The following is a 27,057-nucleotide window of genomic DNA, read 5'->3' as shown; positions in this document are numbered from 1 at the left end:
CCTTTTTCCTATTGATCGTGCCCCCTCCTCCAGCCATCCTGGAAGTGGTGAGGGAGGCCTTTAGGTTTCCCATGCACAGAGAGTAAAGAAATTTTGGAAGAACACATGGCGAGCCTCCGGGGCTCTTCTTCCAGGGTTTATAATCAGCGGCATCTTCTCACCCAAGCCAGTACTTCAGGTCCACCCACCGGCCTGGAACTGAACACTGTGGGTCACTAGATGGCGCTGTTCACCAAGAATCGTGGGATTCTTAACCCAGTCCCCTGCTCCCTTGAGGCCTTTTCAGTCACCTCCTTCCCAGAGGTGAAGGATTCTGAAAAATGGATACCACTCCTACATCATTTCTCTGGACTAGGAAGAAATCCAGAGTCATACAGAACCACTTATCAACTAGCCGACCCCGCCACGAGTGTAGGTTAACCCTTTCCTTGGGAGCAATGTTTTTAATACTTCTAGCAATATCCCTGGCAAACTAAGCACAGCTTCAGTCTCCTTTGAAAGCTGCATGACTCCATAGCCTCCCCCTTGCAGTGGCCTGCGGCCAGCCCTCTTAGCTCAGTGCTGTCTCTTCCTCTCCACCCCTGGCCTCTGTCCCTGTGTCGGATGAAGGGCAAGATAAGATGCCGATTCTGTTTCTAGCCTTGAGCCCCAGCAGTCTGAGAGGCAGCATTGAATGGTGACATGGCAGCCCAGTGAAGGGGACTGGGTACAAACTACATCTCCATCACAGACTGCCCTGGACCTTCAGCAAACTCCCCAACATCTCTCCCATTCGGTTTATGCAGCTGCGCAGTGGAGATAAAATACGTGGAATGGGGCAGATGTAATGAGCCTTAAATGAGAAGATGTACGAGGCTTTCTGTCAAACTTTGTTTTTCCATTTTCAGATTATCACCTACAGTTATACTCTACAATTCAAGTCACCGTGATTGGCTGACCTGCTGAATCTTTTTCTGTAATCTTGGCTGGTCTTCCCATGTCCCGGAGAAACAAAACTCCATGACTGAGCCTCTCTATAAGTTGTTTCAAATAATAAACAGACCCTTAGCTCAAGCTGTGTCACTAAGTACACACATTGAAAGCTACAGTCTTCATGAATATCAGCTGGTCAGCAAGCATTTATGGAGAACTCATGACCTGCCCTGGGGGTTTAGGAAGATTATTCTGGAAGCAAAAATAAGACAGATATGGGAAGAAAATGAAGACAAAGACACTAGCTCACTCCTCAGTGAAATGTCATTTTCTTACTCTTGAAAGGAAAAGTATCAGACAAGGAATATTTGAATGGTGTTGGTTTTGCTCTCTGCCCCCCGCCCCCCTTAAATCAATGAGACCAGAAATAAAGCTTCCATTTTGGGAATCTTTGCACATAAGACTCTTCCTTCCCACAGCCATGCTCTCCCACAAGGACTGGGCCTGTGATTAGAAAAAAAAAGGTCCAAGTGCCTGCTACTCAGCCATATCTCTGGCTTCCTGTTTGCCAACCCGGGGAGGTTCTGTCCTTTCCCAGAAATCACCCTACGGCCATCCTCCCCCCTCCTACCCTAGAACTGCCTGGCTGACTCCTTGAGCTTCCCCACCTTGGTGCCCGTCCCCCAGCCCCGAGGCTTACCTACTCTGTGCTGCCCCCAGGCCCTTCCTGCCTGTACTCTTCTCTCAAAGCCCTACCACACACTCCTCCAGCACAGGTTGCCTCTTTTTCAGCGCGAGTTTTGAGTGTTCAAAGACATCAGAAAAGCAAAAGGAGATTATTTCCTGTGACCTGATTTTATAAAAATAGATTTCATAAAAAGGTGAGGGCAGGAGTGGTGTTGGCTTACCCAGTAGTTACTCTAATTATAGACAATTGGGTGTGATGGGCAGCCGTGCTAGGGGGCATGAGCCTTGTGTCAGACAGGATGCCTCATTCCCAGCTTCCCCTGCTAAGGCCCTGCGCAGGCCCCAATCAACATTTTTAAATCACAACCTGATTGTATGCAAACAGGAAGGCTTCCCATTAGCTGAACTGGGGCTTCTGCAACTCTGTAAGGCCAAGGATGTTTGAGTCAGAGGCCAGCTTTGTTTTCCCAAGAGTTTGTTGACTGACTTGTTTCCCTAGGAGAAATGGACATTTTGTCTGGGAAAAGATAAACACTTAGGAATTTTCAACTGGAAAAAGGAGAAAAAGTCTTGTTCCCATTGCAGTGAAGTGTTGTGTTCGCCTCCTCCCCCCAATATCTTTTGCTTCTGTGATTTATCAGTGAAATTTCTGTTCCAAGAATGTGGAAGTATTAAGACACCAAAAGTCTAACATTCAAATTAGGGGTTTCCATTCCCACAGAACCTAGAACAAGTACTAGTACTTAAAAACAAAACAAAACTCAGTGGGACACTAAATGAATTCAGCACCTCTGAATTTATTTATAACTTTTCCTTGGCTTTTCATATGAATGAACATCTGGGAATTATTTGTGAGGGCGGAGCCCCACAAAGAGGCTGCTCACACCTTTAACGGAGGTCATGCACTGGCCCTCCCCAGCCACATCCAGCCAGCGTGTGTTTAGTTTGGCCCAAATGGTGGTTTTTTTTAAAAGTAAGAATTAGTTGTCAACATTTTAAATTTTTACATAAAAATATAGGTTTATACAAAATAAACACAGATTTATATAAATGTGGTCATATAAATTAAATATAGACTTATAGAAATATAAATTTATATAAAAATATAGATTTGTGTATTGTCTTGGGAAAAAAGAAAACCACCGAGGCAGCCCTGAGATGTTTTTTTCCATGGGGAGGGGAGGGGGCACGAACCTAGCAGGAAACACACAAGGGGGATTATTCACGGGAAGGGTGGGGCTGGGAAGACGACCTGTGTTCTTCCATATCTACATCTCTAGGCCTGAACCTCAATCCCAATAAACATTCAGCTCTGCTTCCTCAGCAGGTCTGAAACTAAGTGCCTCTTCCTAAACACCTGTGCGAATATCTGAAAGCAGCACAATGGGCTGCCCCTTTCCTAACTGTGAAATCAGCTTTAACTCTTCCTCCTTCTTGCCTGCCACTCCCCAATGTCACCATACCCTGTGGTTTATGCTCTCAAAACTTCACTGAGCACTAAGATAGCTACCAGCCACATGAGCACCAAAATCTAGCTAGTGTGAATTGAGATATGCTGTAAGTGAAAAAGACATACTGGATTTTAAATACTTATACAATATTAATAATAATCTAAACTAGTTGATCAATAATTTTATATTGATTATCTATTAAAATGATATAATTGACATATTGGGTTAAATGTAAAAATATTAAAATTGACTTGCCCAATTCTTTTTTACCCTTTAAAAAAAAAGATTTTATTTTTAGAGAATGGGGAAGAGAAGGGGAGAAAGAGGGAGAAACATTGATTGGTTGCCTCTCGGGGACCTGGCCTGCAACCCAGGCATGCACCCTAACCAGGAATGGAACTTGTGATCTTTGATTTGCAGGCACTGAGTCACACCAGTCAGGGTCTTTTTACCCCTCCCCTCTTTTTAAAAAAATTTTATTTATTTATTTTTACAGAGAGGGGAAGGGAGGGAGAGAGAGAGAGAAACATCAATGTGTGGTTGCTTCTCGCTCACCCCCTACTGGGGACCTAGCCCACAACCCAAGCATGTGCCCTGACTGGGAATAGAACTGGTGACTGATTTGCAGGCCAGTGCTCAATCCACTGAGCCACACCAGCCAAAGCCCTTTCACCCTTTTTAACATGACTTCTAGGAAGTTTAAAATTACATATGAAGTTCACATCAGTGACTCACATTGTCTATTGGACAGCAGCACTACCTCAAAGTATCTCTTGATGTAGTACTGCTAATTATTGTTACATGACAATCATATTACAATATATAAATGTATCAAATCAACATGTTATACCCCTTCAATTTATACAATGTTCCATGTCAAAACATTTCAATTAAAAAAGAATCTCGAGTTCGTCCTAACCTATGTGACCTTGCTGCGATCCAATAGCATAGTAGTCTCTCACATCCTTTCACTCCTAGGATTTCACATTCATCTAGGCTCCCCCCTGCGCCTACACACACACTCTTCTAATCTTTTTTGCACACTTTGGCTGAGTTTATCTGCCTAAAACACTGCTTTTATCATGAAACACTCCTGCTCAAAAACTAACACCAGCTCCCAATTCTACCCCATAAAGCCCAAACTCCTGGTAATAACAACTTCCACTTTAAAAATCTATTGGGCATGTCATGTAATTCTCCCAGCAATCTAGCACCTAACATGCCATACCCTTGGTATTCTAACTAGAAAAGAAAGGACTGAATCATTCACCTGAGCTGGGAGGACGGAGGACAGCACCTTTGATCTGAGAGGTTACAATGATGATGCAGTTAAGGCATCCAAACAGAGCTCTCCTCACTTAAGATGTTATACAGCACCTCACAATCAACTGAAGAGCAATCACACACACTGAAGATCTCTGAGGTGAACTATTTTTACATCATTTGAGAGAAGAAACTTATATTTGCATTTCAAACCAAAACCGAAAATTCAAACAGAAAAGCTTCGGTCAAGTGTTGCTCTTCTCTCATCCATTCTACGTCCAAGTCTCCATATATAAATAAATATATTTAAATATATATAATCACAAAATTGATGAATTTGAATTATACCAATCTGAAGTGTTGTGACATAACAATAGTTAAAATACCATTTTATCTTAAAACTTGAAAAGCATGAATTAAAAATTTGTCAGGAATTAAATAAATCCAAAGCTAGCAAAGCTAATAGAGCTAATAATTCACAAACTGTGCTGGTATTTCCACATGGCAACATGTATTTAGCTTGGGAATACAGACTTTTTGCCATCTTGAATTACGTGTTTTAAACTGTGTATTCAAGACATCATACCTTTCATAAAATACACCATCCTATACGCATTTTCCTTAATTTTTTTCAGCTACAGACCAAAAAGTTTTGTCAAATATTGTCTAGAAGGGTTGTTTGGTGCATGGATCTTGAAACCAGACAAACCCACATTCTGATTGTTTAGCAGTTCCAGGCTTCAGTTGCCACTTCTTTAAATTGGGCATAATTATCCTTTCCTCACAAAGTTTTCTAAGAATTCAACGAGTTAATACAGTGTTGGCATGTAGTCATTTTCAACGGTAGTGCAATGGGTAAGATAACTTATCTGCCTGTCCTTGGCATCCTCAATTTAGAAACGCTTTTCAAAGCAGCTTGATGACTCTACAAAAGGGTGAAGCGTCGGCGGCTAATGCTTTCTACTAAACTCTGTAAGTTTAACAGACGAAGAGTTACACACGACGGGGCACTGGGTGGTGTAGGAACGAGAGAGTCCGCCTGTCCCCTTCGCGGCAGCCGCGACGCACTCGCCTACCAGAGCCAGTAGGTCCCGCCCCAGCTGCACACGTTCTCCCTTCTCCCTCTTTACCAGCGGCTCTGGCAATGAAAACACCACCACGTGGCCTGCAGCCTCCGCATCACGCGCGTTCGCCCAATGGAGAGCCGCGCCACGGAGTTGAGGGCGGGTCTCGAGCCAGGTAGGTCCGCCCACAAACGTCGTCAATTGGTCAGAGTGCGCCGCGGCCAGGGCTCGCGGCCAATAGCAACCGGAACCGCGGCCACAGCAGGAGGGGCGGACCGAAGCTGGGAGGGGCGGGGCGAAGCGGGATCGAGGCGGGGCTCGGGCGGAGAGGGGCCGGCCCCCCGGCCCCCAGAGCCGGCGCCAGCGGGCTGCTGAGGTGGCTGTCGCCCGCTCCGTACTGTGGCTTCCCGGGTCGAGCCCCCGATGGAGGCCGAGGCCGCGGACGGCCCCCCGGGAGGGGTCGAAGCGGCGCTCAGCTGCTTCTCTTTCAACCAGGACTGCACGTAAGCGGCGGAGTCTGCCTGGCGGGGAAGTGGGGGACAGAAAGTCGCGGCCAGGGGTGTTGTCCTGTCCGCAACTTGTAGCAACAGAGGCGCTGGCCTGCGCCCCAAGAGGCCGGCAGCGGGACGGCGGCGGCTGCCCTCATCTGGTTTGGGTCTAGGTATCCATCTCCTCCCTCCTCCTCCGCCAGCAGGGGATTTGGGCGTCCCCAACCCTTGCTAAGGCCGAGAGCCAGGAGGGGTGGTCGAGGGTGAAGTGGGAAAGTTAGCAAGGAAAGTAGGGCTGAGGAAGGCTAAGGAATGGGGGCTGGTGGTGGTGACCGAGGTGGGGATATGGGGAAGGAGGGGCAGAGGCCAAAACAAAGGAGATGGGAGGGGAGGGGCAGGTTGGAAGTTGACCCAAGGCGTGGTAGTTGGGGCCCAGGAAGAGTCCAGGAAAAACTTTCCCATTTGTCCTTGAGCATCTCAACGTGGCAGATGGGCAGGGCCTCGGACAAAGAGGCAGCCTATCCCTGCGGGCAGGCCAGCCCCCGTCCCATCCCCAGCGCTGGCATCAAGCCTGCCTCCTCTGGATGTCAAACCTTTCCGTTCCTCTCCCCGCATTTCCACGCAGCCAACTCAGCGAGGCCGAACCGCCTTCTCCGAGCCCACGAGCCCTTTCTCGGCCCAAGGTTGCTTTCCCCCAGGAGCATGAGCTCCACCCTGTTGCTTTTTGAGTGGATTTTTAATGTTTCACCTTGATGGTCACGTCTCGCCTTTGGCCAGAGAACTGGGATTCCCTGGACTGTATTTCAGGCATCTGGAGGGTTCCGTCCCGTCGCTCTCCTTCCCTCTTTTCTTGGAATTGTTAGACGCCAGCCCCGGAGACCCTATGGAATAATCTCTTTGGAATGTGCACCCAGCGCATCAAGCAGGGATGACCTCTTCCCAGTTTCCCACTTCCTGCTGTACCAGTTTCTGTTGTGTTCCTTGTTTGGAGTCAGCTTCAGGCTTGCGCTTTTGGCCCGTGACTGGGTTGTGCTAATATTGAACATTCAGTGGAGTAATTAAGGCCATCGCGTACCATAAGCAACTCTTGGCTTCCATTCTCTTTGTGTTTCTGTTTAAATACACCCCATGCCAGACAGTATGCCTTTGTTCAAAAAAACTCCATGCGTAATCCAGTAATCTGGTTACTAGACATCTTGGGTAGTTAGATGAGTGACTTTGAAGCCTTCCTCAACCACAAACACAGTAAGAAATATATATTACAACATCGCCCAGTACCCATGTGCAAATAATGTCACTAAAAAATGATTCACAAAATTGTGTTTACCCTTATGATGGGTGATACCCTCTGGTATTTTCAGTTTCCTTTTTTTTAAAGGCCATTTGTGACTCACTGACTTGTTTTTAGGATTCACTCACAGTTGAGACCCACAGTTTACAAAAATGTAGTCTATATAAAATTCTGATGTTTTGTAAGAAATATTTTGCAAGAGGGGATGGTTGTAGAAATGCCTGGGTATTTTCCTTCCCAAAATGAACACAGGTTAAGGAGGGGGGTTAGTTTGCTTATTAGTGAATCTTCTAATTTCTGCTTTGTAGCATTACTTCTTAGATCCTTTTAATCTTTATTCTAGATTGAAAGCCCAGGCTTTCATAGCAGCTGAATAAGAATGTTATTTTCTAAACGGTAGGGTGCTGAGAAAGTTAATTTCCTCAGTCCCTACAGTCAGTTCCATTTTCTTGGATGAAGGCTCTGCTGGGCAGCTCCGTCTCACCTATAAATAAAAGTTTTTGTCACGGTCAGTTGTTTTGAGCCACAGAGGGTATGACATTGAATTTTAAAATAAGTCAAGCCCCTTACTGAATACATTACGAGTATCAGGGTGACTTTTTCTGTAAGTAGCCTGAGTTTAAGATCTAGCATTTCTGGAGAAGATGGGTGAAAATGACCCATCTTTACCAGTGTCTTTCACTCCCATTTCATGCTTAGCACTGTGCTAGACAATTTGGACACTTTTTTATTCATTTGCTTGGTGATACGTATTTATCCCAAACCCTATGCCCATAGGAGGTGGTGAGAAATTTTTTTCCTACAATAAAGCTTAATGGATAAAATAAGGTTTTCATCTGAATGCCTTGATTCAGACACTTTTGTAGCCACTGACTAATCATTTAAAACGTATATAGTGACCCCACTGCCATTTTCTCATATGTAAAATTCTTCTGTTCCAGGAGCAGGGTATATGTTTGAAAATTATTTTAAATTGCCAGATGTATTGGTTAATATTATAAGACTCTAGTTACCACATTTTTTTCATTACTTTCAAGCTTTAGAAACTTCGGTGTACAAGTAAATGCACCTATATGTGAAAAAGTTTATGTGAAAAGAATTGAAAGCAGTAACTACAGAGTATACTTGGAAGGTTTTACGATGCTGCTGGCTTGTCTTTCCAGTTACTGCTTGTCATCATTAAGGCTGTAGCTGTGGATGCCAAGTCCACTGCTGCTCCCAAGCAAAAGTCTAACACACCAGTTTAGCGGGCAGTTGGGAGGGCTAAGGAACACAAGCCGCTGCCTCGCTGATTACAAGTTGACTGTAGTCACCCATCCCTGTGTCCCAAGGAAGAACAAATGATTGGGTAGGAAAAATATTCTCGGGGAAATCACGTGACTTTCTCTTTTTTAGGCCAGTGAAACAAGACCCATGGCCACTGCGCTCGTAGCAGTGAGCTGCTTATTTTAGTATATGCTTCTCTGTGAAGAGTGAATCTCACCTTTTCATATATTTGTTTTAAATGAGGAAGTTGGACTAATTTGTAGGTCCACAGAGGACCGTTTCAAGGTCCCTTTCAGCTCAGACATCCCATTTTGCCAGGATGGAAGTGCCCAGGGTCAGACTGGTTATTCTCAGTGTCTTCTGCGTCAGATCCGCTTCATCACTCAGGAGAAAGCTGAAGGGAATTCCCAGCTGCTGAACGAAACAGATGCATTGCTTTCATCCTGAGGCCAAAACAACAAGAACAGCAACAAACCTGGGTTCACATTCTGTGTTTACGTATGGATTAAGAAGTGGAAAATTTTTCTAAAAAAAAGTTTTTTAACCCACATTGTCCCAGATAAGTGTTTAGTTTTTATTTTGTTGGTTGGTATAAAGCAGAGTTCTGAACCCTGACTGCATATTAGAGTTCTTGAACTAAAAAATAAATAAATGATTCGGGTCAGGGTTGGGGGAATAGGGGTAGACAGTCATCAGTATGTTTTTGTTGTTGTAAATTTCCTGAGTGAGTTTGATACCCTCCCAGGAATGAGAGCTACTGGTATAAGGTGTCTGGGAATGTTTCATGGAAAAAAAATAAAGGAAGCATCCATTAAATTTTGCCTGCTAGTGACCTATTATACCTACTAAGAACCTCTATTTCCTTTTTTAAGCAAAATAAAAAAAGTCATCAAGGGAATAAAAAATGATTTACTTCTTGGTAAAGTACCTCTCAAACGACCAGGAGCCCCCTAACTGTGTTGGGAGTGGAACTACGGTGAATATTCCTAAACATTCCATTTTTTGCTATTTCTGCTGAGCTGGGAAAACATGGCCTCTCCTAGGTTCAACATTTCACTTGATGACACAGCCCGTGGAGTTTCAGGCTCTTCAGCCATTTCACATTTTTGTGTGTAGTTGTCTTTGACCTTGTCCTTTTACCATACGTACCCACCTGACAAGGTGTGCCTCGCCAGTTAGGAAGTTATCACATATCGAGCACCTGAGGATGTATGTTTATCTGCCCCTGTGAGGTGAGAGGGAACAGGGGGCAGGCAGGTCTGAGTTGGAGTACAGTACCTGTTGTCATTCCTGGCTGTCATTCTCTCCCATAGCTCCCTCGCCATTGGAACCAAAGCCGGGTATAAGCTGTTTTCTTTGAGTTCTGTGGAGCAACTGGACCAAGTCCATGGAAGCAGTAAGTGTGGGTTTGAGGCCTCAGGGACAGCAGATCTCCCCTCTGAACCTTAGTCCCTGGTTCCCCTGAGCTTTCTGCATTTCCCTCCCCCAGCCATCAAACTGGAGTCAGTATCTTTCAGATTTAAATATAAATCATTGTCTCCTCTTGCTTAAAAAAAAAAAAACAACACCATGATGAAGCACTTAGTGAGATATAGCGATAGCTTAGGTAACATATTAAGAAATCCTTTGTTTGAAACCATATTGCTGATAATTTTTCATATACATGTGTTAACAGTCATCAGTTTTTTATAGTTGTCATATGAAAAGATCAGTTAGGACTTTTTCCATTATATTGGTGCTATAGAATATTGGTAACATTCATTGAGTCGTGGAAGTATATTCTTTGCTTTAATAAAACAATACTATCCCTTTTACATAGTCCATATTGAAGGTGTTGGAGTACTTCTGGTGAATATTTTTTAAAGTTTCAGCTTAGAAATATAACTCTAATATTCCCAGGGTATGCAATAGTTTATGCCATCATAATAGTGAAGAATATACAGTCTTTGGATTTCCCAGAAAGTGGTTTGGTAAATAATATATTTGGCTCCTGATTTATTTGTAAGACATTATTTTTATTATGCCACTTTCATGAATATTTTGCTCAGTATCTGTCCTGTGTTGCTCCCTGTGGGACTTACTCAAGAGCAAGGAAGGCATGAAAAGAATGTTCTGCACCGACCGGTGCTCAGGAGGCTTACTAATGTACTTTCTCCCAGAGTGCAGAAGTACTTTCCTGGCCATAAAATTGCATCCAGGTTGTTTACAACAGGAAAGGGATTCCAGACAGGGTCTGTGAGCACAGCAAGATGGGGAAGGAGTACAGATTTTTCTATGTTACCACCCGCCATGGTGGTACCTGTCTCAGCAACAGAGACAAAAAGAATCCCGAAAGCAGAGGCTCTGAGAGAGTAGTCACTTCTTTGAAACTTCTCAGGGAGAAAAGGGTAGAGTGAGATTGTCCGAACCCCTCAGATATGTTTCCTAGAGCAAACAGTGCCATCTTAGGGCCCTGCAGTGGGAGCTCTGGGAATCCTGACTTTGTGTCTGGTCCCTAGCATTTTCTTTAGATATTTGGTAAGGCTTTGGAACTGGTACATTTGGAAATGGTTAAAGCTTCACCGTGAGGAAAAATCATTGCAAACGCATGCCCGGTCAGTAGGACCCAGAGAATGCTGGGTACCTGGCCTAGTCAAGGGGGCACTGAAACCCAGGTAACCTCAGCCGCTCTCCCTTCCAGATGACATCCCGGACGTCTACATTGTGGAGCGCCTCTTCTCCAGCAGCCTGGTGGTAGTGGTCAGTCGCACAAAGCCACGGCAAATGAACGTCTATCACTTCAAGAAAGGCACAGAGATCTGTAATTACAGCTACTCCAACAACATCTTGTCCATAAGGCTGAACCGGCAGGTAAGTGGGGGAGGTTCATCTAGACTGCAAGGCTTCTGCTCATTGGGATCAAAGAGAAAGATGGATATCTTTCAAGATGAATGTTTCTAGAACAAGCATCAAATTCTAAAGGGGATTTTCATACTCAGCCCCCATTTTATGGGGCTACAGTAAAGAGGGTCTACTCCATGCCCGTTTTAGTGGTGCGTCCTCCCTGGTCCTTCTGCCTCTTGTTCTTTCTCGGACATTGGCCAGTGGGTAGGTGAACTCTCCTGGGTGCAGACTGGGCGGATCCCAGGCTCTGAAACTCTTCCCTGAGCTATTGCAGGGACACTTTCAACAGAGGGACACCTTACTGGTTTGGGTCCCTGATGGTGTCATTCACTGCAGATTGGCGGTAGTACCTCTCAGAACAAAACTCCTAAGGATTAAGTGTGGTCCTCCTGGGTTGGCTCAGAAGCCGGTCAGTAAAGCGGCCCAGTGGGCCGGGCCCTTGGTCTCAGGCTTCCACTTTCACCCAGCAAACACTCGAAGATTGTTCCTGTAGTATTTTCTTTGTTGAAAGAAAGATTATTCTTATCTCAAATATGCCGCACCTTCTCTTGAAAAATATCAGGCCTTGTGAAGTAAGTGTTTGAAGTATAAGCAGAGTTTCTGTTGAAGCTGAATCACTAGATTTTAAATCCTATGAGGAGGGCAGGGGCTGCATCCGTTTTGTTCAGTGTTGGAAGACCTGGTAGAAAACGCTCCATAACTATCTGTTTCCTGCCTATTGAATAAACAAACAGATGCTCAGTATGAGTACACAGCTCTGTCTATTCAAGTAAATACTCCCAGGATGGTGGAGGTTGTTGCATTCACTGAGGACAATGTTTTCTTCTCTCATTGTACCTAAACTATTAACTGATGATTTTTTTTTTTAAACAAATAAGGCAAAGTGCTTTCTTAAGTTTATAGTAAGGAAGAGATTGTTTCTGTGAGTTGATCAGATATTTTGATTGAATATCGAGTTAGGCCTGTATAAAGTGGAAAATAGTCTGAGAAATAGGATATAGGGGATTTTTAAGCAAAGAGGAGCTAGAGTAAAAAAGAAAATAACCCTGGATTCTTGGCAAGGGAGGTAAAGGCTGTTTGAGAGTTTTCAACTTGAAGGATTCTAAGCACAATTCGTGGCTCAAGGGCTCCCTCTGAACTCTGTTGGAAGCATGGTAGGTCTTGTTACAGACTTATCTTTATCTTTGCATGTGGTAGTAGCTACTACTATAGGAACATCAACTTTCCTTTTTTGGTAGCTGATTGTCTTTTTAAGATTGTTCAGGCAAATGTCCGGTAGAGATCAGAACCCTCAAATAGTACCTATGGCATTTATTGGTGTAACTTTTCTCTTACTTGCTCTCTGATATTTTCATTAGCAAATGGGACAAGTGTCCGAGTCTGCTAACCTTTAGCTGTCACCCCATCAATATAACACTCATTCACTTTAAGGCTCCCCTCCCCCATCTTCCAAAGAACATTGATGCACCTAGGACTCCTCAGCTGTTCGTGGCCAAGCTAATCAGAATCCAGGTCAAACAGGTCTCTCTTCCTTTGACATTTCTGCTCCTAAAAAAATGACTTGGAACAGGTCTGGAAAATGTGTGGCATTTGCTTTTCTTAAAACATTCAGGTTTGGGCCTTAACAACTTCTGATTTAGGGAACTCCTGCAACCCCTGCCTGCCAGGTGGGGGGCCCTCAAATATACAGAAAGGAAGACTATTTAGTAATTGTGATACTTTTCATTTTTAGTTGATATGATTGCCCTGGTACTTAACTGAGGATATGTGTTCAATGGAATAACGACAGTCAACCAGATGCTTTTTGATATGCAGCTTTCATAGGTCTCTTGCCCTTTGTCCTCAACCTGTGGATGACAGGTGCCCTTCAGAACAAGTGTGGCATCAAGAGCCAGCCTCTGACACTAAGTCTGAGTCTGTGGTGCTCGAGGGCAGACACTATAATTTTTTTTAATTAATTGATAAAAGGAATTATTAAATGATGAAATTTAGAAAAGTCAATAGGAGCCAAAGGGACGGGGATGAGCGGAGCCGAAGGCCAGCAGCCCATGGTTCTGCTGAGGCTGAAGACTTACTGTCAAAGGAAGCAAGTGAGCAGGGCTATGCCCACCCCCCAAGAAGCGTGCTGTCACGTGAACCGAAGGCAAAGAGCCTTTCCCTCTGAACGCTTTCTGTCTGTTTTCCTCCTGCTTAATTCTTGTCTGTAGCCTGTATCGGGGGGTGGACTGATATTTGGCCAAGGGGGTCCCAGAGCTGCAGGGAAAAGATGTGAATGAGGTCAGACAAGCTAGCAGTACATGCCGGTTCCTCAAGTGTTGAGGACCCAGTAGTCTGGGGATTGGGCGTGGGGCTGGAAGGGCTACGAGGGAATATCAGAAACCTGAGAACATAACAAGCATAGAGTAATAAGAGTCCGAACCATAGTAAATGCTGGCAAAAGGCAAAGGGATCAGGTCAGCCAGAGAATATGTGTTCCATGGAGAAACACTAATTTGTCATCGGTTTTGAGACCCCCGTTAGAATTCTGGTGCTCCTCAGCACCCAGCCTCAGACCTGTGACCATGTGCCTTAATTAAGATGTTTACATTTTATTTTTCTGTTTGGTTCAAGTGTCAGTCTCTGTTGTTCTGAGCTTTGAGGCATCTTGCTGGGAAAACAAAGGGGCAGGCTTTTCCCAGGAGGAAAGACTGCTGCTCTTTTGTAGTGTTTCAGGTACCTGCCTTTCCAAGTTTTGTTCCCTGGGATAAAAGGGTCTGGCTCAAGAACAGTGGTTCTCAAACACAGGTTGCGTCAGAATCACCTGGGGCACTTGGTGAACCACCTCCTGAACCAGAATCTCTGGGAAGAGTCCAGCCCCTGCCCCTTGGGTGCAGAGATTCTCATCCAAGTCTGAGAACCACTAGCCTTGAGGGCAGTTGAGTCAGGCGTGGGTGGGGGTCGGAGGCAGCTGCTTGAAGTGAGGCCAGAGATGCTGGACCCCCAGTTCCTCCCCGACCACCCAACATCGATTCACCTGCACTGAGCTATGCATCCTGTTCCCTTACACATGCAGCACATTAACCCGGTGTCCTGTTTCCACCTGGTAGAGAGCACCGCCGTTGGGAAGAACCTCCAAACCTGACAGGTCTCATTGAAGAGGCAGAGTAGGATCTCCCAGCACTGGGGAGGGCAACCCCAGGGAGAGGAGCTGAGCATGGGCGGGGCATGGGGTATTCATATGAGGGCTGAAGGGCTTCTCCACGCCTCTATCAGGGCTGAGGAAAGTGCACAAAGATAGGTCTGCAGGAGAGTTAAGTGAAATTCAAATCTGACCATTCATTGGAGAGGGGTAAAACAGAAGATTGGGAGATCCAGAAGGAGCAAAGAGACGCACCTCTGTACAAGGAGGAGACTTGTTATGAACATCAAAATGGAGACAGCCTCTATATAGGACAGACCCACAACCAGCATCCTACTCAAAGGACAAAAACTATAAGCATTTTCATTAAGATCAGGAACAAGACAGGGATGTTTGCTTTCCCCACTCTTGTACAACATAGTACTGGAAGTCCTAGCCACAACAATCAGATAAGAAGAAGGAGTAAAAGGCATCCAAGTTGAAAAGGAAGAAGAATAGCTGTCGTTATTTGCAGATGACACAATATTATATAGAGAGAATCCTAAAGATTCCACCAAAAAACTAGAACTGATCAATGAATTCAGTGAAGTAGCAGGATACAAAATAAATATCCAGAAACCAGTTGTATTTTTATACACCAATAGAACTATCAGAAAGGGAAACTAAGAAAACAATCCCATTTACAACTGCATCAAAAAATACCTAGGAATAAATTTAACCAAGGATATAAAAGACCTGTACTTAGAAAATTATAAGACACTGAAGAAAGAAATTGAAGAAGATACAAATATGTGGAAGCATATGTCACATAATTCTTCCTTCATAGATAGGAAGAATTAACATCATTAAAATGTGCATACTACTGAAAGTAATCTGTAGATCCAATGCAATTCCTATTAAAATACCAACAGTGTATTTCACAGAACTAGAACAAAAATGTATATGGAATCACCAAAGACCCCAAATAGCCACAACAATTTTGAGAAAGACTAATAAAATTGGAGGAATAACACTGCCTGATATCAAACTATATTATAAGGCCATAGTAACCAAACAACATGGTACCAGCATAAAAACAAACATATAGATCAACAGGAGAAAATAGAGAACCCAAAAATAAACCCACACCTTTATGGTCAATTAATATTTAACAACAGAGGCAAGAGCAAACAATGTGGTAGAGACAGTCTATTCAATAAATGGTGTTGGGAAAATTGGACAGATATGTGCAGTAAATAAAACGAGACCACCTCCTTACATCATACACAAGAATAAACTAAAAATGGATTAAAGACTTAAATATTAGACTCAAAACCATAAAAATCCTAGAAGAAAACATTGGCAGTAAAATCTCAGACGTTTCTCGTAGCAATGTTTTTTCTGATATGTCTCCACAGGGAAGGGAAACAAAAGAAAAAATAAATAAAAGGGACTACATAAAACTAAAAGGTTCTTGCAAAGGAAACCACCAACAAAATGAAAAGACAGTTCACTGAATGGGAGAACATATTTGCCAATGATACATCTGATGAGAGGTTAATATTCAAAATTTATAAAGAATTTATAAAACACACAAAAAACAAACAAACAATGCAATTAAAAAATGCGCAGAGGACTTGAAGAGATGCTTCTCCAAAGAGGACATACAGATGACCAATAGACATATGAAGAGATGCTCAACGTCACTAATCGTCAGAGAAATGCAAATTAAAACCACAATAAGATATCACCTCACATCTGTCAGAATGGCCATCATCAACAAACAACAAGTGTTGGCAAAGATGTGGAGAAAGGGGGACCCTCTTGCACTGTTGCTGGGAATGCAGACTGATGCAGCCACTGTGGAAAGCAGTATGGCGTTACCTCAAAAAAATAAAAACGGAACTCCCTTTTGACCTAGCAATCCCACTTCTGGGATCGTATCTGAAGAAATCTGAAACACTAATTTGAAAGAATATAGACACCCCTCTGTTCATTGTAGCGTTACTTAAAATAGCCAAGATTTGAAACCGCCCAAGTGTCCATCAATAGATGAGTAGATAAAAAAGCTGTGGTACATTTACATAGTGAAACACTACTTGGCTGTAAACAAGAGGAAATCTTACCTTTTGCTGCAGCATAGATGGACCTGAGAGTATTATGCTAAGTGTAATAAGCCAGAGAAAGACAAATTCCATATGATTTCATTCATATGTGGAATCTAATAAACAAAATAAACTAACAAAATAGAAACAGACTCATAGAGAACAGACAGCTGTCAGAGGGGAAGGGAGGGTGTGGGGCTGGGTGAAAAAGGTGAAGGGATTAAGCAAAAAAAAAAAAAAAAAAAAAAAATCCTCATAGACACAGATAACAGTATGGTGATTACCGGAAGGAAAGGGGTGTGGGAAGAGGTGGAAAAGGGTAAAGTAGGGATACATATAAATGGTGATGGAAGGAAACTTGACTGTAGCGATGGCCACAATACAATACACAGATAATGGATTACAGAATTGTACACCAAACCTGTATCATTTCCAATATACTATAATATTATATTAATATATTAGTTATAAATATTATAATACATTATATTAATTATATATAAAATTATAATAATATATTAACCAATGCCACCCCAATAAATTCAATTTTAAAAAGGGGAGCCTGCCTGATAGAAATAGAAACCCAAAAGTTTACTCAAAAGTGTCCTAAAAGCAAAGGGAGTCTGGTCGGGAAGTGTTCAGAAGTCCCCATGCTAAGGAGAGGGGAAAGTACAAGGAAGGAAGGAAAAAGTGAGGGAGGGAAATATCAATTTCTAGGTGAAATTTCTAAAGATCTTGTATTTTAAGTTTCTGTTTAGGCAACTAATGATGTGCGTGTGTGTGTGTGTGTGCACGTGTGCATACATAAACATCATCTTCAAATCCATCATCCAACTTTTTCCTCCGTCAGGCTTAGAACCCAGTTAGGACTTAGAGGAAAGACGAGCGATTTCAATGTGCTAGGTCCCTAACCGATCCAGTAGGCTGACAAGCCTTTGTGGTTACAGAGGCTGCTGGTGTGCCTGGAGGAGTCCATTTACATTCACAACATTAAGGACATGAAGCTGTTGAAGACCATCCTGGATATCCCTGCAAACCCAACAGGTGAGCTCCCCGGACAAGGCGGGTGCCTCCCCTCCCCTCACGTCCAGCCGCCCCCTTCACAAGCTGCATTTCCAGCAGTCTTGTGAACCTGAAGCAGTGTTTTTGCTTTGTATGTCTCTGTGGTGTTTACCGTGAAGCTGTGTTCTAATGGTGTCAGGTTCAAGTATGTTAAGGCCATGCATCCTGCAAGAGGCTTTGTGGCCACCATGGCCACCGGACAGAAACTCCTTTCATCTGGGGCCCGTTCTCAGCAAATGTGTCAAGGCGTTTAAGGTAGATGCGTGGGAGATTTCATGCATCCAATACTGAACGGTGTTTATCCCTAATTATTTTCTGTGGTTGCCCAGGACAGAGTAGGTGTAATAATTAAAAGCAGGTTTTGACTCGGTGTGTTTACGTGACTAGGAGAAAGACAAGCTGAACTGCAAGGAATGCGTTCTATTACATTACAAAGAAATCTCTACTTGGCTGGTCTGCTAGACTAGTGGACTTCACTAACTTCTCAGGATGGAGCACTGTTGAATAAGTTTCCCAGTTAAGAATGGGACTAGTTTGGATTTGTTAGACTGAAATAGCAGATGGTGCCATTAAAGGAACTCACTGAGCGAGAAATAAAGGAGAAAGAGGTCCTTCACGGGGTAGCAGGGTGGGGAGTCATCACACGCGAACGATTGTGTATCTGATGCTTCAGTTATGTGTAAATTGTGTTCCAGTTTAGGATCATGAAGTGACCGCTTCAGTTTACTGCAGTTTCCCAATTCTTTGTCACTGAATTTCAAGATCTGCATGGACCAACCCAAGATATGTAGACCCTGACCCTCAGTTTCCTTCTCTGTAAAATGGGATCATAATACCCATGTCACAGGGTCAGCTGAGAATGAAGTGAGGTAACGTCTGGGAAAGCAGCCGGCCCACACATGGCCTGCCGTGCGGAGAACATCTCTGCCTCGTTTCCTCCTCTGCATCTCAATGCTACACATGGCCTTTTACTGCTGCTGTCAGTGCTTAACGAATTTTAGCCATGATGAAGTATTTTTAAAAGAACAAAGCCAAGGAGGCCGTTATAAAGTTCTGTGAAATGACTTAAAGCCTATTTCACAAACTGGAGGCTGGTAAGTGCAGGCACTGTGGGGGTTAAGTTTGGTGTTTTAGGAATGAGAGGCTCATTCCTAAACTCATCTGCAAGAATGATGAGTTTAGGAATGATGAGTTTAGGAATCTGCTGAACACACACTGTGTGCCCAGGGCCACGCTAGGCACTGCCAGGCACCAGTAGGCCAACCACACTCTTCCCAGAGCCCATCTGTTCCATGTGACACACAGGGGCAGGACAAGTAGGGGGAAGACCCAGGCTGTGATGGGGGTGCAGGCAGTCGACAGCACGATGTGCTCTCTGGGTGGGCAGGGGAGGTGAGCGGAATCTGAGCGGAGCTCCCAGGAGGTGCGGGCCCGAGATGGACCTTGACAGATTCGGGCAGGAGACATCCAGCGGGGCAGAAAGCTCCAAGCTGCACATGGCTCTCTGGTTCTTTGGAGAGAGAGCCACTGGGCACAGTGAGTGGCATCTCCAGCACAGGGACCTGTGGGTTGCCCGGCGGTTGGCTTCCCTTGCCCCTCCCCTGCACTGTCTCTCTCAGGCTGCCGAGGCCAGGGGACAGCACTGTCCGCCCTCGGGGCCAGGCCTGTTCCTCCTGCAAAAGCAGAGTTCCTCCCTCTCTACTCTTTATTTTTAGCCAATACAGCTGTCTTTCTTAGCTTCAAAACTCATTGGTTACCTTACTTTGTTCAGTTTAAACAGGAGGGAAGAAGTTATGAAAGTGTAGGGCTATTTTGAAAGAATGTGCATTATTTGTAAAAGGAATAATTTGGTCTCAAGAAAAATTAGAAACAATGATAGGTGTTTTCTCTGTCTCAGAGAAATATTATGAGTGGATGCAGGGACAGATTTAGCATTTCCTTCTGAAAGGCTGGGGTGTGGTTGAGAGACCAAAATGTGTCTCATTACACCTTTGCCACCCTTTGGAGAGAGTGTCCAGGAGTTTTTCAGATCCTGAAATTTATAATTATCATCTCAACAACCACTGAGCTCCCTTTCTGCTTCAGTAAAATGGAGATGATATTTTTCACCCCCAGAACTGTGGGGAGGACTGACCAAGGGCATGGGGTGAGAGCCAAGGTGCGTCTGCTCCACACTCACAGACTCATGGGCGGCCCGCCAGGCGCGCGCACTGGCCCAGCGCCAGCCGGCGGGCAGCCCGACACCGCCAAAGTTGTACTTTGGTGATGGGACCGGCTCCTCACTCAAGAACCACCCGTTGACTCTGCATTGTCAAAACCATGAACTTAAAATCCTGAGGCTAGTGGTTTCCTTTATTTGTTCTCATTCTCCAATATATTTTCTGAACAACAATAAAGATGGAAGCTCTGGCTTTGATTTTATAAACCCTTAACAATTACCCAAGGGAGACAGAATCACTTCTTATTGTCTCAAGCACATAAACCCTGTATGCATTTTGCCCACATGAACTACAATGAAATGATGCAGAGTTCCCCTGATACATTGCACTCAGTATCCAACGTGGCTGTAAATTTCCTTCCTCTTTGTGTTTGTGTCATGCCTATTCCTGTTGTGTCAAAGATTGCGGGCTGTTTCCTCTGAAGAATTAGGCCAGACGGGACGCGAAGCTAATTTCCTGCTAGCGCAGCAGTCTCTGCGCTGAGCAGCAGAGGGTAGAAATTTCCGTACAGGTTCTGCCAGCTACGGGACTCGGGTGTGCCATAGATCTCACCACCTTTTACGGAGTATGGAAGGGGCAGTCTGTACCACATGTAAGTGTGCATCACAGAACAAAGTAGTGGTTTATTGTGAGGGAGATCTCTTCGAGGAATGGCAGTGCAGGTGGGGAAATGGCTCTCATTTGCAGAAGCATAGTGCATTTGCAAGCACAGAGATTCCTTGCTATTTTTGAAAATTGGAAAGGATATTCTGAGCCATGAATTGTCCCAGAGGAAACAGTATGTAATAAATCACCGTTAACTTGCTTTAAGTTTGACATGTCATACTCGGAATACCAAGATGACAATGACTTAGAATCACAGGACTTCCCGCTAATCCAGCTGACGATGCCATTGGTTCTTGTATGGATAGCAGGCTCATCTTTTCCAGCTGCAGAAGAATTACAGCCAAACAATTTCAGTGAAATTATAGTTGGCAACGATTTACGAAAATGTGTGTCAAATCTCAAACAAGTCCAAAAGCTGCATCAAAACTGGATTCCTCTGTAAGGAAATGTGCTCAAATATTGAGAATAATGAGAGGTCCCCAGGTTAGAATGATGGGTGATTTTTTCTCTTCATATTTTCTGAATTCTTACAATTGTTTATCACTTTTCTATTATAAAATAATATCAAAGAACCCTGGCCGGTGTGGCTCACATGGTTAAAACATCATCCTATAAACCAGGTCATAGGTCCAATTCCCAGTCGAGGCACATGCCTGGGCTGCAGGTTTGGTCCTCATTAGTGGTGCATACAAGAGGCAAGCAATCGATGTTTCTCTCCCTCTTCCTTCCCCTCTCTCTAAAATAGTATGCCCTCAGGTAAAACTTTAAAAAAGTAAATAAAAAATAAAATAATATCAAATAAAGAGTTCATTTTCTTCCTTAAAAGACTCTGTGTGGCACCTGTGACAGAAACAGAAGACTCTTCATGCTTTCCTTGGGGGCCTCACAAGAAACAAATTATGATTTATCTGAGAATTAGACCCTAGGAAATCGAAGGAACTCATGTTAAGCATTTCTGAGGACCTTCATGAAGCCTGCGGGGATCGGTGTGCAGGACCCTGTGGCTAAATTCAGATGGGTTGGCAGAGGTGCAAGCCCGAAGTCAAAGCTGACAAATACATGGTTGTGTGTCAGAGTATACCTGCCTTAGCCATATCCCTTTGTCCCTTTCTTGTTAGAATCTAGGGTCCTCTCATTCTCCATTAGGTATTACAGAAAGTTCCATGTTAGCTGAAGAAGTTGAAGCCTTCCTTCCTTTCTATTTACATTTTAACATAAAACTGAAGGGCACCTCATACCTGTTAGAACGGCTTTACCAAAAAGACAAGAAATCAGTGTTGTTGAGGATGTGGAGAAAAGGAAATGCCGAAAGGGGGTCAAAAGGTATGAACTTCCAGTTATAAAATAAGGATGTCCTGAGAAGGTTATGTACAGCACGGTGATTACATGTATTGCATAACTGAAAGTTGCTAAGAGATTAGATCTTAAAGGCTCTGCTTACAAGAAAAAAATTACAACTATGTATGGCAATAGATGCTAACTAGACTTGAGATGAATATTTCACAATATATACAAAGACTGAATCATTATGTTGTACACATGAAACTAATATGTCATGTGTCAATCCATACCTCAATTAAACAAATGAACCTCTGCAAGGCAACTGGAAGTATTTGTCCAAACTTTCTGCTCCAAGACCTAACATTCCCTGCCAAAAAATGGGCCCCGCCGATATTTTCAGGTAGAGGAAGTAAATAAAGACTTGGCATCTTGGAGTGTTAAAGCTGGAAGGAACACTGGATCACGGAAATCTCATTTCATGAAGAGAAAACAGGCTGGAAAGGGACACAGAACTCAGCCAGCTGCACGGAGGATGGCAGGCCTGAGTCTTGAACTCACGTCCTCAGCCTGACTCTGCCAGACAGGTATTCTTAAAACATTGCCCATTTTTTTCCTAACAGCTTTATTGAGATACAATCGACATACCATATGATTCACCCATTTAAAGTACACAATTCAATAGCCTTTGGTACATTCAGAGAGTTGTGTGGCCGCCACCACAATTTTAGGACATTTCATCACCCCGCCAAAAACCCCATACCTCTGAGCTACCACCCCCAGAACCCTAATCTACTTTCTTTCTCTCTAGATTTATCTATTCTGGACATGTCACATTAGTGGAATCATACAGTATGTAGCCTTTTTGACAGGCTTCTTTCACTTAGCCTAATATTTTCAGTGTTCATCTGTACTGTATTACATATCAGTCCTTCATTTCTCTTCAGTATCTAATATTCCATTGTAAGGATAGGCCACATTTTATCTACCTGTTCATCAGTCAATAGACATCTGGGTTGTTTCTCCTTTTTGACTATTATGAATAATGTTGCTACAAACATTTATATACACGTTTCTATGTAGCTGTATGTTTTAATTTCTCTTGGGTATATACCTAAGAGTGGGATTTTGGGTTATATGCTAACTTTGTGTTTAACCTTTGGAGGAACTGCCGGCTGTTTTCCAAAGCACTGCCCCCCACAGCAGCAGTGACCCAGGGTTCCAATTACCCGACTTCTTGATAATAGCTGTCCTAGTGGGTGTGAAGTGCTATCGCATTGTGGTTTTGATTAGCTCTGCTTTTTTTAAACTCAGAAATCTTCAATACTTACCAGTTGCATTTACAAGATCTTAATGCTTCAGTTTGGTACTCAAGTCCTCTGATCGCCACATTTTATTTTAACCCCCTTTCCGCTAACCACCCCTGTGGATACCATTATGCCAGCCAACCTGACATCCTGATTGTCTTCCCTCCCCAGTTTCACAAGACCCGTGTTCTTTCTGCTGGGCTAGCTGTTCTTGAAATTGCATTTTGGGTTGCAAAGAACCCAGACGAGACAGGCCACTGGGGCTCCCAGAGCACAACTGGGAAGGTGTGAGTGCTGTCTTGTAAGGCCAGGGCCAAGGGTGACCTTGGAGGTTGCAGGGAGCCGGAGCATGCAGGTGAGGGTGCCAGGCGCAGTCCCCGTTCTCCCACAGTTCCGTGTGGCAGATGAGAAGAGCGCAGCCCTGGCTGTGTCCTTGGCAAAGCCAGGGCAGGAGCTACGGCTTTGGTTCCAATTCTCAACGTTTGATTTTTTCCCCCCTCTGTTCTTTCCCCCAGCAGATTAGGTAGGGTACATTTGAGCCTGATCTGAAGTTTTTCTTATACTTTTATAAGAAACCCATTTAACATACTAACTATTAACGAAGATGTCAGTTACCTTTTTTATTTGAAAAGATGTCTCCCTTGCCTAATCTCAAAGTTCCTATTCTGGTCATGCTTTTGGTTCTGGTAATTTCTTGAATTCCCTTCAGTCATGTACAGCTCTATCAGTCTAAACCGTTGTGAAAATCCTTCATTAAATGCTATCAGAGTCAACTGTAATTGAAAAATAAAAAGTTATTTAAAGTCAAAAATGCTATTAGGATTCCCCCTACACACACACTCACCCCCCCCCCCCTTGAACCCCCTTGTAAATAGAAATGGCTTATGTTGGTTTGATGGTTTGACTGGATGTTTACTCTTGAAGAATATTGTCGAAACGTCTTCGGTCCACAATGCCCTTCCTTTAACTTGTTCCAGTAGCAGACACGCCATCTCCACCGCAGGTGCAGTCCTCAAACTCCCACCTCTGGGGCGCCCATCAAGGCAGGACATTTGGCTCCAAAATGAGCCATTGCTGTGTGGTCCTTTCCCTCACCACCTCCTGTTCGCCAACTTGAAATGACTGGCCAACTGAACTTAATCACCTGCAGGAAGGCTAGCACGTTTCTGCCAGTACAAAGTCTTATTTCAGTTATGAGTCAGTTCGGGTAATGGAATCGAAGGAGAAGTCGAAGTGGTTTCAGAGCCTGGGAGTAAAATGTGAAGAAAAATATTTTAAATATCCTAAATCCTGGTTGTGTAGCCAGGGAGAGGACCTGCCAGTGTCAAGCACAAGGTCTTCCCTTGGGAATTTACTTTATGGGACTAGATCGGAATAATCATCCGCTGAAAGTCAACATCTGCAGAGCTGTTCCCCCCTCGCCAGTAGGCGGCGCTGTAGGCGCACTGTTTTCAGGTGCCCCTTCCGGGTTAAGTTGTCTCTCTGGACACTGGCTTTTCATCAGCTGTTTATTTTCTACCAGGTCTGTGTGCCCTCTCTATCAACCATTCCAATTCTTACGTGGCCTATCCTGGAAGCCTGACTACAGGCGAGATCGTGCTTTATGATGGACACTCCCTGGTAAGTTGACTGTGACCCAGGCTGACCTAGCCCACCTGCTTGGCTCTGTGGCCAGTGGCAGGTGATGAGCAGGCGCTGTCGCAGTGGGGTGAGGTGCAGGGGTGGAAGCAACACTGGGAGAGTTTTTTCTGGTTACAGTGTTCAGTGTGGAGGAGAAGGTAATGATATTTGCCCCTATGCCATCAGTCAACATAGCGAGGACGCAGCATGCCAGGACAAGCAGACACCTGCAGCATCATGGAAACCACGTGCCAGCTGGTGGCAGCCCACTGTCAACTTGAAGGCGTCGTGTCACAGTGTGGCACCGTCTGTGACAGTAGACAGCTCTTCGGCATTTCTTGCCTGCTGGTCTCCAAGCTTCACAGAGCAGGGCAGGGTTGCTGCAGGAAGCCCCCTAAAGATGCACGTGAGGAGGGCCTACGACTACATCGCTCCACAGCAGGCTCGCTCGGTTGTCCATCTTCCTGAAGGCAGGAAAAGAAATAGAAATGGAGCGCCCCTTGAAGCAGAATTGGGATACACCCCAAAACGATCTACAGTTTATATGTAAAAGGTCTGCTGGAAAGAGAGACAGGGAATCCAGCAAATGAGGGAGAGTGTCTCGGAAGAAAAACGGAAGGAGAGGGAGGAGAAACTCATCTTCCCTCTTTCCCGGCATCAATATCCATTTTTCCTTTACACTGACAGAAAACAGTCGGCACTATTGCTGCCCATGAGGGGACACTGGCCGCCATCACCTTCAACGCCTCGGGCTCCAAACTGGCGAGCGCTTCTGAAAAGGTGAGTGTACTCGGCGTCCTCGAGGGCTCTCCTGTTGGGACTTTGCTGGATGGGGATCTGATGAAACGGGTCTGGTGACAGGAGGACTGACTGGTTCTGGGCCCGCTCGGAATTCATTTCCGAAGAAGAATTTCTGGCATGCTGCGGTATATTGGTGCATCTATTAACTGAACAGACCAAACGCCTGTGCTATGCATGACGCAAGATAAAAACTTGCTGTCTATTGAGAAATGTGCATGCCCCATCATCATAGATACAGATAGATGCGATGCTACCTTTCATCAATGTAGTATAAACAGAATGCTAGAATAATCTGGGAGTGTGACCAGGCTGAATTTTCAAGTGCCATGAAAAACAGGTCTATTTCAACAGGCAGAGACTGACTATTCTAGAAAGCCAGAACCATTTGAGCGAACACACACAGAGCTTTGGGCTAGGACGGGAGGGAACAGGGAGGCAGACACGATCTGAGAGTTGCTTACATGGCACATACACACAAAAAAGCCTTCATGCCCAACATGTTGTGCTTCCTCTTTGGAGACGGTTGTTCCTTTCTAAAGTTCCTTTCTAAAGGGACATGTCTGTGTGAAGCGATTAATGGTATAAAATGTCCCCCTGCTTTCTTTTTCAGGGCACGGTCATCCGGGTGTTCTCTGTACCTGAGGGGCAAAAGCTCTATGAGTTTCGGAGAGGAATGAAAAGGTGTGTGTTCACTGTCAAACCCATTTGAAAGTACCCACAGCGGTTCTTCAGTGGACGGCTGGCAGCCATGTAGGGAGAGGCAGGAGGGTGGCTCTGTGCCCTCCTCTCTGTGCCCCAGAGTGGATAGAACCATACTTTCTCAGGTAACTTCTAGAGGCCCGTGCACTGCTTAGCACACCTGAGAGTGAAGGTGCCATTTTCACACAGGAGTTCAGGCCTGAGAGTCCTTTTCTTTTCCTTTTTTTTTTTTTTTACGTGGATGGGTGGCCAGCCAAGGAGGAATGAGAGAGCAAAGAAGTCACAATCCAAAAGAAATTCCTGGTCCCCTCTGTGGAAACAAGAGTGATGGTCTGGGATCCTTTTGGCTGCAGGGCCTGCAGCTAATTGGTGCACAGAGCAGCTGGAAAACTTCCAACATGACAGGAAGGAGCAATGCCTTGTTTCTTCTTGCCTGAGATCGTGACCCTTTATGAATCTTCTCAACATTAATTTCTAACGAAGGACACAATGTTGAAGAAGTTTTAGGATACCTAGGTTCTTCAGGATACACGTAGTTTTCTTACAAAGCAGAACTATCAGGCAAGAACCCTCGTTTTTTCTGGCTCACTAGTCCACACGTTGCTGTTCCCTAGGTATGTGACAATCAGCTCCCTAGCTTTCAGTATGGACTCCCAGTTCCTCTGTGCCTCCAGCAACACTGAGACTGTGCACATCTTCAAGCTGGAACACCTCACCAACAGGTAAGGAAGGCATCAGATATAAAATACTCATGCGACCACAGGACCACAGGAGTCGGGCCCCAATTAGTCTGCTGTCGGGGCCACTGCCTGCGTAAGCGGTTTCTTCTCTTCCTGAAGGCCAGACCTCGGCTCTCCTCGTTATGCCTTCACCAGAGTGGTGAGCGCAGGTTAGCAAAGCCCTGCTGGAGAAACGCACGCAGGCACAAAGTCTAGGGACACTCAGCCAGGGGCAGGTA

General features: G+C 44.5%; 1 protein-coding gene across 1 annotated transcript in view; it reads left to right on the top strand.

Annotated features, from left to right (window-relative positions):
* Positions 1 to 5,720: 5,720 nt before the first annotated feature.
* Positions 5,721 to 27,057, top strand: part of WIPI1 (WD repeat domain, phosphoinositide interacting 1) — a 30,094-nt gene continuing 8,757 nt past the window's right edge. Inside the window, exons 1-8 of the mRNA XM_054573083.1 lie at positions 5,721 to 5,880; positions 9,736 to 9,818; positions 11,103 to 11,272; positions 17,455 to 17,551; positions 24,502 to 24,599; positions 25,287 to 25,379; positions 26,011 to 26,081; positions 26,714 to 26,821. Coding sequence (XP_054429058.1) covers positions 5,801 to 5,880; positions 9,736 to 9,818; positions 11,103 to 11,272; positions 17,455 to 17,551; positions 24,502 to 24,599; positions 25,287 to 25,379; positions 26,011 to 26,081; positions 26,714 to 26,821 — 800 coding nt within the window. The 5' untranslated portion in view covers positions 5,721 to 5,800. The remainder of the gene's footprint in view (positions 5,881 to 9,735; positions 9,819 to 11,102; positions 11,273 to 17,454; positions 17,552 to 24,501; positions 24,600 to 25,286; positions 25,380 to 26,010; positions 26,082 to 26,713; positions 26,822 to 27,057) is intronic.

This window comes from Pteronotus mesoamericanus, unplaced genomic scaffold (genome assembly GCF_021234165.1).
Source record: "Pteronotus mesoamericanus isolate MK-2021 breed Mesoamerican mustached bat unplaced genomic scaffold, CSHL_Meso_final contig_246, whole genome shotgun sequence".
NCBI lineage: Eukaryota > Metazoa > Chordata > Mammalia > Chiroptera > Mormoopidae > Pteronotus > Pteronotus mesoamericanus.
This window is presented reverse-complemented; position numbering and strand designations above follow the sequence as displayed.